Raw genomic sequence first — 16,647 nt, forward strand, 5'->3', positions numbered from 1 at the left:
ATTTACTCTGTAGTATTGATATTTACACTGTATTATAGATATTTACTCTGTAATATAAATATTTACACCATAATATAGATATTTACACTGTAATATAGATATATACTCTGTAGTATAGATATTTATTCTGTAGTATAGATATCTACTCTATCGTTTCAGTGTTGTATACATTTTCTGTCACTTGTTTCATACACAAGGGAATATGGTCATCCATGCATGATCAGTGGTTTATGCTTGGATATTTGACTTTTTATGCCTTAAAGATCACTTAATACCAACAGTGGTAGGATGTTGTTGTTGGCATCCGTTAGTCTCAAGAGATGATGGAACTGCACCCATGAGAGATGTCCCGGTTGGTGGTTGTGCAGCATTTGCTGTGGCTAAGTAGTCCAATGCGGGAGTGGCAGTCCCTGCTGCACTTGAAGTTTGCATCTGGTGTTGGTTGGAGTTGCTTCTTCTTCCTCTGCGATCGTCTTTCATCAGCTAGCAAGCATTGCTTGTCCTCTCTGGCTTTCAGACCAGTGATCAGAGCATGTTGCCAGCTTGATCTGTCTAGAGCAAGCTCTTCCCAGGTGTTGACATCGATATCAAGGGCTTTCATGTCGTCCGATTGACCTTTTGCCAGAGGCGAGTTCCAAATAAAGGATGTCTTTGGGGATCTGTCCATCATCCATCCGACGTACATGGCCCAGCCATCTGATGTGGCGTTGGTGGAGGAGTGTGATCATGCTGGGAATCTTGGCATGCTTGAGCACCTCGTTGTTTGTTACTCGATTGCTCCAGGTGATCCCGAGTATGCGTTGGAGGCATCACATGTGAAAGGTGCTCAGTCTTTTCTCTTGTGAGGCATACAGAGTCCAGGTTTCACTGGCGTACATGAGAGTGCTTAGCACGCATGCACGGTACACGGTGATCTTAGTGTTCATGGTCAGCATGCTAATGTTCCACACTTTCTGCAACAACCTGGAGAGAGTTGTTGATGCCTTTCTGATCTGCTTGTTGAGCTCAGCATTGAGCGAGAGGTTGTTGGTGATGGTAGACCCGAGGTACATGATCTGACTCACCACCTCAAGTTCATAGTTGTTGATGATGATGCTTGGGGGGGTCTGTGTCCTGAACCATCACGTTTGTTTTCTTTAGGCTTATGGTTAACCCAAACTCATCGCATGCTTTAGCAAAGCGGGCCATCGCGCGCTGAAGCTCAGCTTCTGTGTGGGTGGCTAGAGCAGCATCGTCTGCGAAGAGCATGTCCCTGATGGTTACTTCACGCACTTTGCTCTTTACCTTCAGTTGTGCCAGGTTGAACAGTCTGCCATCTGATCGTGTGTGCAGGTAAATCCCTTCTGTGGACGTCCCAAAGGCGTGCTTGAGCAGGACTGCGAAGAAGATGCCGAAGAGCATGGGGGCAAGGACACAGCCCAGTTTCTCTCCACTGCGGATGTCAAAGGGGTCGGATGTTGAGCCATCGTGCTGCACTGTGCCTTTCATGTCATCGTGGAAGGACTGGATCATGCTTAGCAGCTTTGGAGGGCAACCAATTTTCGCCAGGCAACCAATTTTCGCCAGGCAACCAATTTTCGCCAACCAATTTTCGCCAGGCAACCAATTTTCGCCAGGATTGTGAAGAGTCCGTCTCTGCTGACCAGATTGAATGCCTTGGTGAGGTCTATAAAGGCCTGGAAGAGGGGTCTGTGTTCTTCTCTGCATTTTTCCTGCAGTTGCCTGACAGAGAAGGTCATGTCGATTGTGGACCTATCTGCGCGGAACCCGCACTGCGACTCTGGGTAAATTCTGTCAGCAAGCGTCTGCAGTCTGTTATGGATGACGTGTGCGAACACTTTACCCACAATGCTGAGAAGTGATATGCCTCTGTACTTGTTGCAGTCGCTTCTGTCGCCCTTGTTCTTGTACAGGGTTATGATGTTAACATCTCTCATGTCCTGAGGCACTGCACCCTTGTCCCAGCACTGGCAGAGGAGGTCATGCAGGTGTGTGAGCAGCACGCTACATTTGCACTTGATGAGTTCTGCTGTGATGCCATCCTTCTCGGGGGCTTTACCTAGGGACAGTTTCTCTAAGGCCTTCTTTAGTTCATCTACAGTAGGTTTCTCGTCCAGTTCGGCCATGAGAGGGAGGTTTTCAATGGCATTGAGGGCGTCATTGGTCACGTGGTTCTCTTTGGAGTACAGTTTGGAGTAGTATTCCACCCAATGCTCCATCTGCTTGCCCTTGTTGTGGATGGTATCGCCTGTGGCAGACTTCAGTGGTGCTGTCAGTTTCTTCATGGGACCCATTGCTTTCTTTATGCCATCGTACATGCCTCTGATGTTTCCAATATCTGCTGCTGACTGGATACATTGACAGAGCTGAAGCCAGTATTCATTGGCATGCTGCCGTGCTAATCTCTGCACGTTGCTTCTGGTAAACTGTATGCCTGTAGTGTCTTCTGGCAGGGGGATCGCTTGTATTGCAGGTGAGCACTGCAACGCTCTTCTATGGCTGGCATGAGTGTGGCAGAGTTAGCCTCAAACCAGTCATTGTTCTTTGATTGCTTCTTACCAAAGATCCATGTGGCTGTGCTGTATACAGTCTCTCTGATGTGATCCCATCTTTCTTTGGCACTGCCGTTGGGGGGTTCTGAATCAAACGTCTTGGAAAGAGCATAGGTGAATTCCTCAGCCTTGTCCGGATATGATGTCTTGCTCACATCAATGCGTGGTTGACCCTCTTGCCTAGAGCAGTGGATCTTCTTTGGCTGAAGCTTCATTTTGCAGCACACCAGCGAGTGGTTGGTGTCGCAGTCAGCACTATGGAAGGTACGGGTAAGAAGCACACCCTTTATGGCTGACCGTCTTGTAATGATCAAATCCAGCTGGTGCCAGTGTTTACACCGGGGATGCCTCCAAGACACTTTGTGCTGTGGCTTTGTCTGAAAGAATGAATTGGTGATGCTGAGGTCATGGTACAAGCACATCTCTAGAAGGCGCTGCCCATTCTCATTCATCTTCCCAACGCCAAACTTGCCAAGACAGGAGTGCCAAGAGTCATGGTCGGCACCCACCCTAGCATTGAAGTCACCCAGCAAAATCAAGTTCTCTTCCTTGGGAATTTTGTCGATGAGCGAGTTTAACTCATCGTAAAACTCACCCTTGGTATCTGTGGAGGATCTTAGTGTGGGAGCGTAAACGCTGATCAGGTTGACAGGCCCGTTTGTGGTGTGGAGGCGGAGGGATAGCAGTCTTCCATTTCCTTGTTGGCAGGGTTCTATCATCCCCAGCAGAGTGTTCCTGACAGCGAATCCAACACCAAACTCTCTGGCTTCATCAGCGCTCTTTCCTTGCCAGAAGAATGTGTAGTTCTTTTCTCTGAGGGACCCAGAATCTGGTAGTCGTGTCTCCTGTAGTGAGACGATGTCAACCTGGAGCCTTGCAAGTTCGTCGTTGATGACTGAAGTCTTTCGAACATCACTGATTGTCTGGAGATCATCCAAAAGCCCAGTCAGCATGGTCCAGACATTCCAGGTACCTAGCTTGAGGACTGAAGTCTTCTGTTTTATTTTTATTTTGTTATTTCTTGGTGCAGTAGTTGCAGTCCGCTTGTTAGGTACTCGTGTACCTTAAGCCTTATGCACCCAGCAAGGCAGGTGAACTGTGGCGGACGGCACCTTATTGGCTGGGGGCTGCCCAGTTTGAGGCGGCGGTAGCTGTCCAGTGAAACATGTTGGTCTCTCCCACCATCAGAAGCAACCCCTGGCATCTGGCTCTATGCCAGTCAAGTGGTGACTTATAACCGGTAAACTGCTGCTTCCTGTGTTGTGTCGACGCTGTGGAGTGAAGCTGGATTGTCCTCTCCAGGGCGCAAGCCTGGGCAGGGTGATATGGAGAATCAACTGTTGCCCATGCAGCTGATCCCCCCCTCTCCATGCAGCTGATGGATCCAAGGGAAAGGACAAGCCGATACATCATGGCACCAGCTGTGTTGCAGGAGTTGATGAGATGACACTGAAATCAATGCCAAGTTGCCTTAGGGACTCCGTCTCCGGATTTTCTGTTGGGGTTTACTCCCTTAGCCTTTCCAATGAGAGGGTATAGTCGCAAGGCAGTGAAGGTTTGAAATTGGAGTTTACCTTCTCCTAGATGGGCGAACACCCAAGGTTAACGAGCCCCATCTGCCCGAAGCATCTGGTTTTGAGGCGCCAGAAACTTGCCTGTCATCCCTTCTCCAGTCAGTTTAAACAGGTTCCGCCACTCTTGAAGGCCTGGAGCTGGATTTGGTTGTCAGAGGCTCGATCAGATGCAAGCCATTAGGAGATTTCCAAGGGAAGTGGGTGCTTATCTCCCACATCTGCCCCCAGCGATGACAACCCTAGGATGTATTACCATATATATTCACTTATAAAGTTGAGCCCATCAACAAAACTGCACCACCCAGATCTATTGTCACATTATGTACTGCAGATCTGGGTCTGTGCAGTTTGTTATGGGTAATCAGGAAAACAAACAACATAGACCCTAATCTGTTTTGTATATCTATATTTTTTGTAACTTCAGATACATGATTTTAGCTATATTTTTTTAAATTTTTATTCATGGCTGTAAATTGTAGTGATTATCTGTATCTCTGTTTCGTACATGCATAGGGTCTATTTTAGGATATTAACATTTTACCTCATGGAAGCTCCATTGGACACCTCTACCCCATTCTCATGGAAGTGCCTTTGGACACATCTACCCCATTATCATGGAAGTGCCTTTGGATGCCTCTACACCATTTTCATGGAAGCATGTTTGGACACCCACTGTAAACATCAGCCATTTTGAGCTGTTTTTCATAGCACTACCTTTGGGGGAAAACCCCCTATTAGAGACAACAATCATTGATGTGAATCACCATTACCTCAGATCACGTGGTCCCTGTTTAAACTCTAGTCGTAATCTGCTATTTAAAGTTGGATATTCCACTCTGTAAATGGAGGTGGCAGATTTTGTTCAGTACTTTCTGGAGTTTGCACAATTAGAATCACGAGTATTAAAGCTTTAGTAACATAGGTAAAGGCTCTGATGTTGATATATATAGTTTTTATACTTTATCAAATTCAGGTGATTTAGTGATGTAGACTTTGTTGTTGTTGTTGTAGGGTTTAACACCATTTTTCAGCACAAGATAAGCTATACATGGCAGCCAGTATAACTGGTGGAGGAAGAACCCTGGAAAACCCAGGGAAGAACCACCGACCCATAAGAAGCTACTGGCAAGCTTTCTCATGTACCCATGTTAGCTGAGCCCAAGACTCGAACCCACACAGACATAGGTGAGATGGAATGGTGAGTGCTTTAGACCACTCGGCCACTCAGGGTCCCCTGATGTAGATGTAGACAAAGAACTGGTAAATTTTGAGTATGAGAAATGGCAGCATCGGTTGGTCACACGGCTTCACTGGCTTGACAGTGAATGAGTTCTCTCAAGAGTTTAAAGCACATAAAAAATTCTTCCTGACAAATAATTATACAACTATAATGATCAGATTTACTCTTTAATCATTCTGTACATGATAGATGTGTACCAAAAATGTAAAATTGTTAAAATTGATGTTGAATGTAACATCTGCTACATTGCTGTAACAGTTAACTGGTAGGCCTGTGTGTATGGAGCCACATAGGTAACAGGTGTTCTGTTTATAGTGCACTGCACTGTGTAACTTTGGTACATTTACATCAACTGCATACAAAGCCATACATTCTATGAAGTAAAGGGTTAAAAAACATAAAATGGCATTGGATCCATAAATAGATATGTGCATACATCTTAATAGTTATAAATAATGGAATTATTAGTAAATATGTTTACAAGATTGGGGCTTTTTCCCATTGGGCAGATTGGTCAGGTGGTATCGTAGGATTAAGGTAACTCATATTAGATGAGTTAGGTCACAAGAATAGGTATTTTCAAATATTAGATTGAGTACTAAGACCTGTCACATGGGGTTTATTGCAACATATAGTCATAACAGAGTCTTGAAGGTACATATAAAGGGAGATCTGAGCAATCAGATTCCTTCCAATTTTGGAGTCATTCTTATTTCTTATGTTCCTGTTGTAAACTCAAGTCTGCAGACATGTTTTATGGTGTACTTAGATATTATTTGAGTGGAAAAACATTTTGTTTGGACTATTCAGTGGACATAGAAAGTGCTTAGTTCTTGGACTATAATATTATTCTGGAACTATTGTGAACTATTCTGCGGAGGTCTGGACAATGCCATTTTGACAGCGTCAGTCATTCTTGGCGGACCAGTACATTTCTGGTTCTGAAAATTATGCTAAACTGTTCATTATTTTGGACTTTCATATAATATGACATTCAGGATTATTTTAGTTTCATTTCACAATACTGTAAGTTGCTTTCACATTTTCATTTATAACTGATAATTAAATTATTTGTTAAGTTTTACAAAACTTGCTGGTTTTCCTTCCTTCTATTACTTAGTTTATGACCACAGAATTGTAATAAATCACCATTGGCATTAAGACCAGTTTTCCAAGGTCCAGTTTCTCAAGTTTGACTGCACATCTGTTCCTCAGATTAGATTTCTGCCCTATATTGAAGTAAGCATTGATCCAATGGCAACAGTAGGATTTTATCTTAGGATTTTTGCAAAAGATTCTAGTTGTACAATAACTTTATCATAGTTGCAGGGAAAACATATTCACTGAGCCATTTTTTAATCTGTATTCATGAATTATTTAGATCCAATTAGTCTAATTTGTCGACACTAAAAGTATTTATTTTTTCCCTGAAATTTAATTTTCACCGACTTCATTTTAGAGCAACTAATCAGATTTTCTTCTCTGCAGATGTGTTTGAACCCTGCTCTGGCTATCCATTCTCGGGACAAACCTCCACCCCTGTATATATGCAGTGACTGTGCTGATGTGCTGAGAAAGGACCACAGTGAATATATGATGGATATTTTACTGCCCATGTCTCATGTCTCAACAATATGTGAGAACAAGGTAAGAGCAATAAGGGATTTTGTTTATTGTTATGGGAAAATAAGACTATGTTGTTAAGAACACATTTCCTACAGTTTAAACTAAAAATGTTTCATTAGTCTTTGTTCAATAAAATATTATGGGAGAATTATTTGTAAGATAAAATTTTATCATATTAATAGATAATATATTTCCTTCTTTTCTGTTTCTGATGTAAATTCATTAACTGTAACAAAGTTAAGCATAGTAGCTAATTTGTTTGCCAAGTTTATCCAGTGTTTATTATTTTAATTTATCAACATATTTTGTATAGTCTGACAACCTTTTTATGGGGTTTAAGGCAGAAGGCTACTCTTACTATTTACATCCAGAAATTCTTTGTTTTTAAATAAATTGATGACTGGATTGTAGTCAATACTGAAGCTCCATGACACATTGTATAAGTCAAGGTGCAAACATCAAAGATGCAGATCTTCCCTAGGATAATGTGCCTACACATCACAGCCTATATTGTTTTTCTACTGATTGCTCCTAACAAACTGCACAGATCCAGATCTGCCAGCACATTATGTGATGGCAGACATGGGTCTGTACAGTTTGCTTTTGGACTGATCTTGTAAGCGAGTATATACATTAGGTCAGAATGTTTTTAAAGTTTGCCAGGTATACATTTTCCTACAAGTTAGTTTAATTTGAAAAGGAACCATCTTAGTAAATAGTGTTACAGATTGCTAAATCTGATTGCAGGGTATAAATCTTTTGTGTCTGAGTGATATGTTAGTCTGAAAACCTTGCATGCTTAGACTATTTTGTGGTATGTTGTGAAATGACTTGCGTGATTAAATTCATGTTTAACAGAGGTAAATGTTCAGTTTATTAAATTATTTCTTTGTTATCAGTTTCTGTCAAGAATTATAAGGTTGAGAATTTTTTTATTTTATTAAACTTTCCATCTAAACCTTATCATCCATTTATGAGTATAATTTTACCTTAAGGACATAATGTATCAAATATTAAATAATATTTTGTTGACTATTTTATTCATATTTCAGAATTGTAAATCTAAAAATAACACAACATTGTCAACATGCTTCTCCATTGAGTGTGCTAGTTTTAATGGCAATCGTCCCATTCGCTACTGTCAGAGTTGTCATGAGGCCCATCATACTGGTCAGCAGGGTGTAAAGCATGTGTATCACCTGAGCATTCCGGTGATTTGGTCCTGCACACCTGAGATGCAGAGATATCTCATGGATGCTATTATCAGGTATAATTAATTTGCTTACAGTGTTTATCTCATTCCTTACTTATAAAACAATTCCCTCAGAGCTTAGAAGTACTGATGTAGACTCAAGAGTCCTTCGGTAGGTTTTATATTTTCGTAAAAGGCTTTTGTTTTAGTGATGAATAAAAATTTCTTAAGTTTGGAACTTGTCTTATCCATCATGAAAACTGACTCATTTGGCTTTAATTTGTCTTTTTTGAGTTGCTTGTACAAGGCACTTTTAATGGAATTCCAGTTGAAACTGGTTTTGCTGTGTCATGGTTGTTATACTAGTTCTGCCTGTTAAATTTTCTGTCTCTCATACAATTGTCTACAGCATATCAACTTTGTTATTAAAATTTGACTTCGTCATATAATTCACATGTTTTATGATTTCATACTTCACAAATAAATGTAAATTTAAAAAAAAAATCAAATAATATATAAAATTGCAGATTTTGGTACATGTGATGTTTCTTCAAACATTCCAGTTGTCAACTTAAAACAGATTATTTGTTACTTCTGATCAAATGTTACAGCTTACTGAAAGAGGCACAGCCATTAGAGTCCAAACGATCATTGGAAATGGGTGAGGAGCTACGTCATCGCATTGGTGAAGAAGATGATATATTTGAAGTGGAGGACGCAGGAGAGCGAAAGTTGTTGAGTCGCTATGGAATTTGGTTGTTGGTGGAGCTATGTAAACCAAAGGATGATATCCCTATTGTGAGTAAATTGGCATCATAGTCACTGGGGAGTTTGCTTTAGAGACTAGTTTTGTTGCATCTTCTATGCTTTGGTGGAGGAATTTGATTTCGTTGCCTGCATTAGTGGATAGCAAACATACAATCAGTATCAATTTCTTACAGCATTAAAGATGGCTGTGATAGTGGCATCATTGTTGGCAGTGTTCACATTTGAGGCATAGAGATACAGAATCCTTTCAAATCTATTTTAAGTCACAGCAAGAATGAATTTTTATCAATAGTTTTGAGCTGTCTTATTTTCTGCTTTTGGATTACCTAAGAGGAGTCATGATGCATTGGATTAAAATCTTTGTAATTCAGACTATATGAGCTTATGCAATGGCCATTCCACTGTTGTCCCTCCAACATCTGTTACATCAAGTTTGTTATGGCTTCTCCTCCAAAACATTTGCCTCACTTGTATTGACTTGGATGTTGCAGCACAACATGAAGGACATCATGTCTCACTTGACAAATCTAAGTATTGACTTGGATGTTACAGCATTAACATGAAGGACATCATGTCTCACTTGGCAAATCAAAGTATTGACTTGGATGTTACAGCTGTAACATGATGGACATCATGTCTCACTTGACAAATCTAATTATTGACTTGGATGTCACAGCTGTAACATGTTGGACATTATGTCTCACTTGACAAATCTAAGTATTAAATTGGATGTTACAGCTGTAACATGAAGGACATGATGTCTCACTTGACAAATCTAATTATTGACTTGGATGTTACAGCTGTAACATGATGGACGTTATACCTCACTTGAGTAGGAGGAAAATGATATCAGTTGGAAGCTGGGAATTCCTTTTCTCAGTGCTATACCTTGCATAATATTATTATTTTCACCCAATTGTCATTTAAAGAGAAGAATATTATCTTGATTCCATCACATCATTGATTTGCCTCAGTTGTAACCATGACAATTATGTTAGACATTTTGCCACGATATCAGGATGTCATGATACTACCAGGTGTCAGCTAACTTGAGCGAATTGATCCAATACAACCAGATCAAGATAAAGAACAATAAAATTTGCAAATGCACCAGATTTCTGTTATATTTGTGAGAAAAGATACTGGTCTTATGACTGATGGATATAAATTTATATTGTACTTCACAAATGATAAAATTACATAATTGATTGTAAGGATTCATGAAAATTCATTCTCAGCTACTCCACACAAATCTAAGTACATGTATACATGTATATTTCCATTAATGTATAAAACCAAACATGCCTTGAAAAGCATGTATCATTTTCTTTGATGATAAAGTATTGATCTGTATAAAGTCTTCCCGTTGGTACTCAAACACATAACCTCTTTTGTAAGTATTTTTAAAATTTCTGTTGTAGGAGATACTTGGTCGCTTGCTGGGAATGCTTTTTCAGTGGTTTGATGCTACAGCCTACCTTCCAGATGGTAAGATGGTGTACAGATTATTTTTGAATATTTTAATTTTGTATTTTTTTAAAAAGTTCTACTGGTCATATACCAGAAAGTCTTCAGCAGTGGCCGTTTGTCTGTTGTCTATCATCTAGCATCCTGTGCTTGTTTACACCTCCTAAACTGCTTGGAGGATTGCATTTAAACTTTAAACATAAATTCATTCCACGGTCCAGCTGGTCCTAAACGAAAATGGTGCCACATGGGCATCCAATATGTATGACATAGTGGCCATCTTGAAATCTTATTTTCACTACTTCTTCTGAGTGGATGGTCATATTAACATGGGTTTTTCACTAGAAGATTTTGTACTATGTCTAATTGGTCCTATATAAAAATGGTACCCATGTACTTGCCCTCAGACATTCAGTCCAGAGAACCTTGCTATCAATACTCATCCTGAACAGATGGTCATACTAACATTTGGCTTATGGTAAAGAACTTCAAATGGTGTCTTATCATTTCTAAATGAAATAGTACCAGTCTCAGTTATCATTCCTAAATGAGATAGTTCCAGTCTCAATTATCATTCCTAAATGAGATAGTACCAGTCTCAATTATCATTCCTAAATGAGATTTTTGCAAAAAGACTTAATGTGTCTGCATGGTACTAAATGACAATGTGCCAAGCAGACCTCCAGCATGGTTACCAGATATTTTTATCACTATTTCTCCCAAACAGATGGCCATGGCAACACAGGTATTACACGAAATGATTTTTATTTTTTATCTCTGGCTGGTGCTAAATGAAAATGATGCCATTCTGACATGGAGTATGGTCAGCATGGGGGTCATATTAAAAACCTTGTCATGGCAGCTTCTCCTAAACCAATGGCGCAGGATTTTCCTTAAAATATTTCTCATGATGTCTGCTTGGTCCCAAATGCAAAAAGATGCTGGTCTTTCTTCCAAAATTCTTGCTGTGGTTAACACCATGAAAATCATGCTTTGCGTATTTTTTAACTTATTTCACCCAATTGGATATACATAGTGACAAGTGGTTGCTGCGTAAATACTCCTTATGATATTTTATTGTTGGTCTAAACTAAGGTTGCTGATCAAACCTTAAACAATAGTGCCCTGGTGGCCATCTTGAAAATCTTGTCATCACTGGACCTCTTTAACAGATGGTCATGCTGACAACTGATTGTCGCTACTACACTTATCTCTGTATGTAGTTGCACCAGAATAAAATTGGTGCCAGTGTAGCATCCCAGAGTTTTGAGAAATCTTGTCAAAGCTACTTCTCTAGAATGCATGGCTATACCTACCTTTTTTTTGAAAACTATTTCTTCCTTGCAATATTTATGTATTTATTCCTGTACATGTTTTTCATGAAAATGTGATAGCTAATTCTAATGAAGATAATACCATCCTGAAAATCTTGTTATCACTGCTCTTGCATGAATGGTGGAATTTACAAGTGTATTTCATTAAACCAATCCTTGCAATATTTAATTGGTTCTGAATGGAGGAGTTTTGAAACCAGACCAAATCGACCTTGAGGTCATGGCAAAGGTCACATTTGTACTTCATTGAGCTTATGAACATAGAGACTTATCATATGCAAGTGAATTGTGACCAGACTTTGTATTTAGCTGAATTCCAATGAGCAAATCGACAGTCAGCTCTCTGACATTGATTCTAAAGCAAGAGGTCTTAACTTAGGTTTAGTTATTTTGGCATGTAAGTATCATAACACACAAATGGATTTTATCATTTAACCCAGATTGTTGATCAATCTGAAAAATTCCTTTCACAATACCACCTGAATAACTTAAAGATTTAAGCAAACTTAAAATACGGTAATATCTTGACATTAACCAACTGAGTGATCTCCTTCCTATCCATGATATATAGTTTAATATCCAAGGCCATCATAATGAATTATCTAGGGCACTTACAGTTGTTTTGAACATATTGTCTCATATGTAAGAAAATAATTTTCTTACCACTTTTTATATTTTGGAGTTTCTCAAGAATATCAGAATGAGCTTCAATATGTAACAATTAAATCTTTTTGCCAGCAGAGCAGCAATCTCTTTGAGAGACTGTTGTACACTTTTCCATCCAGTCTTTGTGATATTATTTTAGAGTGATTGGTGATTGGTTATTCAGATGTTTGTCTTGAACATTTTCAACTGCAGCTTTAAATTAGAAGTTGGAATCCTGTTTCTTTCTTACTTCAGAGATGATAAAATCTTGTGGTTTATAGTGAAGGAAACAATTAATAGGAAACATATTTATTAATAGTGAAATGATAGGCATCCTTAGAATCATTTACAGTATTAAGTTTACTTATGATTAAATGACTTACAGCAAGCAAAAGAATACTAAAATATTTCTCATTTATATAATTACTTATCTGTATATTTCAGACAATGTTGGAAATGCCCTTGAACGACTCAAATCAGAAGTAAGTTATTCCACAATGGAACCTTACAAAGTCAATTGTGTGATGCCAGGTATTTGAGTAATTGATGTTTGAATGATTGAAGTTAAACTGCATTGCATTATTGTATCAGTGTATTGTCGCAAGACCTGATATGTAAACTTAAAAATTATTGAAAATCTCACATAATGTATTCCATCTAATTTACTTGTAAGTCAGTTTCAGCTGTAAATTACAGAGCCCCCAATCTGCCATCACATAATGCACCAGCAGATTAGGGTCTGTATTGTTTTTTCTACTGATTACTCCTAAAAGCTGCATAGACTCAGTTCTGTCGGTCCATTATGCAACAGCAGATGTGGGTCTATGCAGTTTGTAGTTGCACCTGACTTAAAATTGTGTATATAGGTAAGTTTTCAGAATCTTAATTGAAGATCCCTTTAATGTGTCGCATGTCCATTACATTTCAACTCTAATTTAGTACATCATCTTTATGTGCAGCAATGTTATTTATCTGACTTCTGGTTGATCCAGCTCAAGTAAAATCTGTGCTGGGCTGATCCCAGCATTCAAGTATATTCTGGGCTGATCCCATCTTCAAGTAAATCTGTGCTAAGCTGATCCCAGCATTATTATGGATTCTAGGCTGATATGAGCTCAAGGATAATTGGTGCTAGGCTGATCCCAGCATTAAAGTGTAATCCAGGCTGATCCCAGCTTCCATAGACTGATCCCAGCTCAAGTAAAATACGTGCTAGGCTGATTCCAGCATTCAAGTATTTTTGGGCTGATCCCATCTTCAAGTAAATCTATGCTAGGCTGATCCCATCATTATTGTATATTCTGTGCTTATTCCAGCTCAAGTAAACTCTGTAAAGGCTGATCACAGCATTTAAGTGTATTATGGGCTGATCCCAGCTTAAGCAGACTATGTGCTAGGCTGATCCCAGCATGCTAATGTATTCTGGGCTGATCCCATCTTAACTAAATCTATGCTAGGCTGATCCCCACATAAGAGTGTATTCTGGGTTGATCCCAGATTCATGGAATAGAGCTAGGCTGATCCCAGCATGAAGAAAATATTCTTATATATTTCCTATTTAAAACTGTAAAAGAAAAGTATCTAATGGGCATGACCTTTACTTATTAGTATAGCTTATGAGTATCCATTTAGGGAAAAATGCCAAATTGAATTTGATATTAAAATATATCAAATGAGAGCCCCGAAGATGCCAGCACAAAATGTGTCCATTTTTGAAGATGGCAAGGTCAGTAAAAACAGATTTATCTGTTGAAAATCTTGAATCCTTGGGTACTTGCCTGAAGAAATGCTCTGCAATGGTTGAACTGAATTCGCCACATAGCAGGAATCCCCCCAATATGCCACCAGACACATGCACTGCAGCAACAAATCCGGCTCAGGTGAAAATACTTCCTCTCTTAACATAGCTGACAACTGCACCACCATCCTGTATGTAATAGGAAATCTGGGCTTACTATTTGAAATGTTGTTCCTTTTTATCCCATGAATTACACAATGCAGCCTGTCGGACTATGCCCCGCCTGTAGGTAATGGAATCTAATCCCTGCAAGGTACTACTAAATTGTGGAATACTGCAGGTGCAGCCTGGTGTGACAGTATCTGGTGAAATTAATCAAAACATCTTCTGAAAGTATGAGCAAAGAGTAAGCATGCGCAACAATGCCTGACATGGCCAAAAAATACACCAAACACTGGAAGCCATTTCTGTACACTGACCTAGTATTATTGGACACTGATAAACACGACAAGTCCTGCACACACTGTGTCAAAATAGCATCAGCTCTGTAGGTGGAATTAGATCTGCTTGGGCATCAAGTATTGGAAATTCTCGTTCTGAAATTGAGAAATAGCATCAGCTGTAAGGTTATCCCTACCAGGTATATGGCGAGCCTGAACAACAAATTGTCCTTTGGCAGCACACCATATTAGTCTTTGAACAAATTTCATTATAAGAGGTATTTTGGGTTGGACTTTGTTAATGATTTCAACAGTACAGTTGCAGAATTGTCACAGTTCACTAGAATTCTTTTCTTGGTTGACTGGCACACAATATCCAGAAATGTTTGTATTCCATGCCACTGAACTACAGTGGAGGAATGATGTAAGATGGTCATGCCTTCAATGAACCCATATGAAGTGCTGTCCAATAAACCTATATGAAGAGCAGTGCCATATGATGTGGATGGCTGTATCAGTCTGTGCACCCATGAGACTGCCAAGCTGTGCACACACTATCCAAAACTGAAGAATGACATGTTCTAAGATGGTCATGTCTTGCATGTACCAATATGAAGTGAAGTGCTCTCCAATGAACCCATATGAAGTGCAATCTCCATATGATGTGGACGTCTGCAGCGGTCTGTGCATCCACAAGACCTGAAAGAAGAAAATTGAAAAGCAGAACCAGGCAGTAGGAAGTGCTTTGGTAATGTGCAAAACCACCTGAAGTCAGCACAAATTACAAATTGGAAATTGTATCACTCAGGCAGATATATTTCTCAAAAGGATATGACTAGCACCTACCCAAGACCTGAATATTACTGTCTGATAGACAGTGCTTAGCATCCTGATGATGCCCTAATCCTGAAAATTATGAGTTTTGAATAAACGAGGATTTAAACCACGTTGCACGAGTGATGTGCGCAAGGCTTGGTTGAACTGCCTAGTTATAGGAAAATCTCCCCCTCCCCTTCCCAAGAGGTAAGGAAGAGTGGTTCCAAAAGCCACCCTGGTAGTTGTAAATAGTGATGCAGTGCAGGGACAGGATACTGGTCTTGTACTTTTGGGGCATGACACTTAGCAAAAGTGGTACCCTAGGAGTGTTTGTAATGTGTAAACTCGACAACTAAACCAATGTCACTGTTCTGAACCCAAGAGAACTGAAGTTGGGTGTCCACAACCAGCTTGTCTGTCATTTCCCCTAACTACAAGAATGCATGAGGTGCAAGGAGAAATAATGTACTTAAATAGAGTAACACGGATGGCATTGTGAGTGAATCTAGGCAGGACCAGAACGAGTGTTTTGTAGAATACATTTATCAATGGTAGTCTGCGGCAAATGTTTATGAAGTGTTTGCAGAAGTTTTTGAATAGGAAAGGAATTGATTCGATCAGGGATATTCTTCAGTTTCTGTAAATAGCCAATGGCCAAGACATAGGTGTATATGGTAGATACTGCATAGTGTTTTTTCAAAAAGGTATGAAATGAAAATTGCCAAACTGGTACATAGAAAAAATGGATAGTACTGTGGAGTTTTAAAGTGGTTGAAAAATCAATGTAGTGTTTCTAACTGTTCCTGTAAGTTCCATGAGACATGCAGAAAGAGCATTTTTTACCAAAATGGACAATTTGATTACTCCCAGTTGGTAAATTTGGTAGTTCCAGGACCTGTACTGGAATTTCCTTTGCATAAGGTGAGAGCTGTAGGAATCTATGAACCTTCTTGAATTTGTTGAAGATTCTGATGTACTGTCTCCATGAATGGCAATGATTCTGCTGGTATGTTGTGACTGTCACTGAAGGGATGGAAGTTGTTTTAACCTAGTGCTGCATTGTTGTCCATGACAAGGACATCTGGTGGCAATGATTATGCATGCCCTAAAAAACAAAATAGCATGTCGGATTGGTCCATGCTTCCCACATGCCACTATTTCTGGAGTCAGTCAAGGAGCAAAACACTTTCAGATAATTTAGCCAGACTATTTTGCAATGCCACAACCATCCGCGACAGTTGGGTTGCAGTCAAAT

At 39.6% G+C, this 16,647-nt stretch overlaps 1 protein-coding gene across 7 annotated transcripts in view; it reads left to right on the forward strand.

Annotated features, from left to right (window-relative positions):
• LOC149808497 (protein unc-79 homolog) overlaps nt 1-16,647 on the forward strand; it is a 255,882-nt gene that overhangs the window by 32,911 nt on the left and 206,324 nt on the right. For all 7 annotated transcript variants that reach the window (XM_089978169.1, XM_089978143.1, XM_089978163.1 and 4 more), the window contains exons 10-14: nt 6,855-7,013; nt 8,045-8,259; nt 8,796-8,982; nt 10,374-10,440; nt 12,843-12,880. In XM_089978169.1, coding sequence (XP_089834295.1) covers nt 6,855-7,013; nt 8,045-8,259; nt 8,796-8,982; nt 10,374-10,440; nt 12,843-12,880 — 666 coding nt within the window. The remainder of the gene's footprint in view (nt 1-6,854; nt 7,014-8,044; nt 8,260-8,795; nt 8,983-10,373; nt 10,441-12,842; nt 12,881-16,647) is intronic.

The sequence above is a fragment of the Sinohyriopsis cumingii genome, chromosome 1 (genome assembly GCF_028554795.1).
Source record: "Sinohyriopsis cumingii isolate HCF-2022 chromosome 1, ASM2855479v2, whole genome shotgun sequence".
Lineage (NCBI taxonomy): Eukaryota > Metazoa > Mollusca > Bivalvia > Unionida > Unionidae > Sinohyriopsis > Sinohyriopsis cumingii.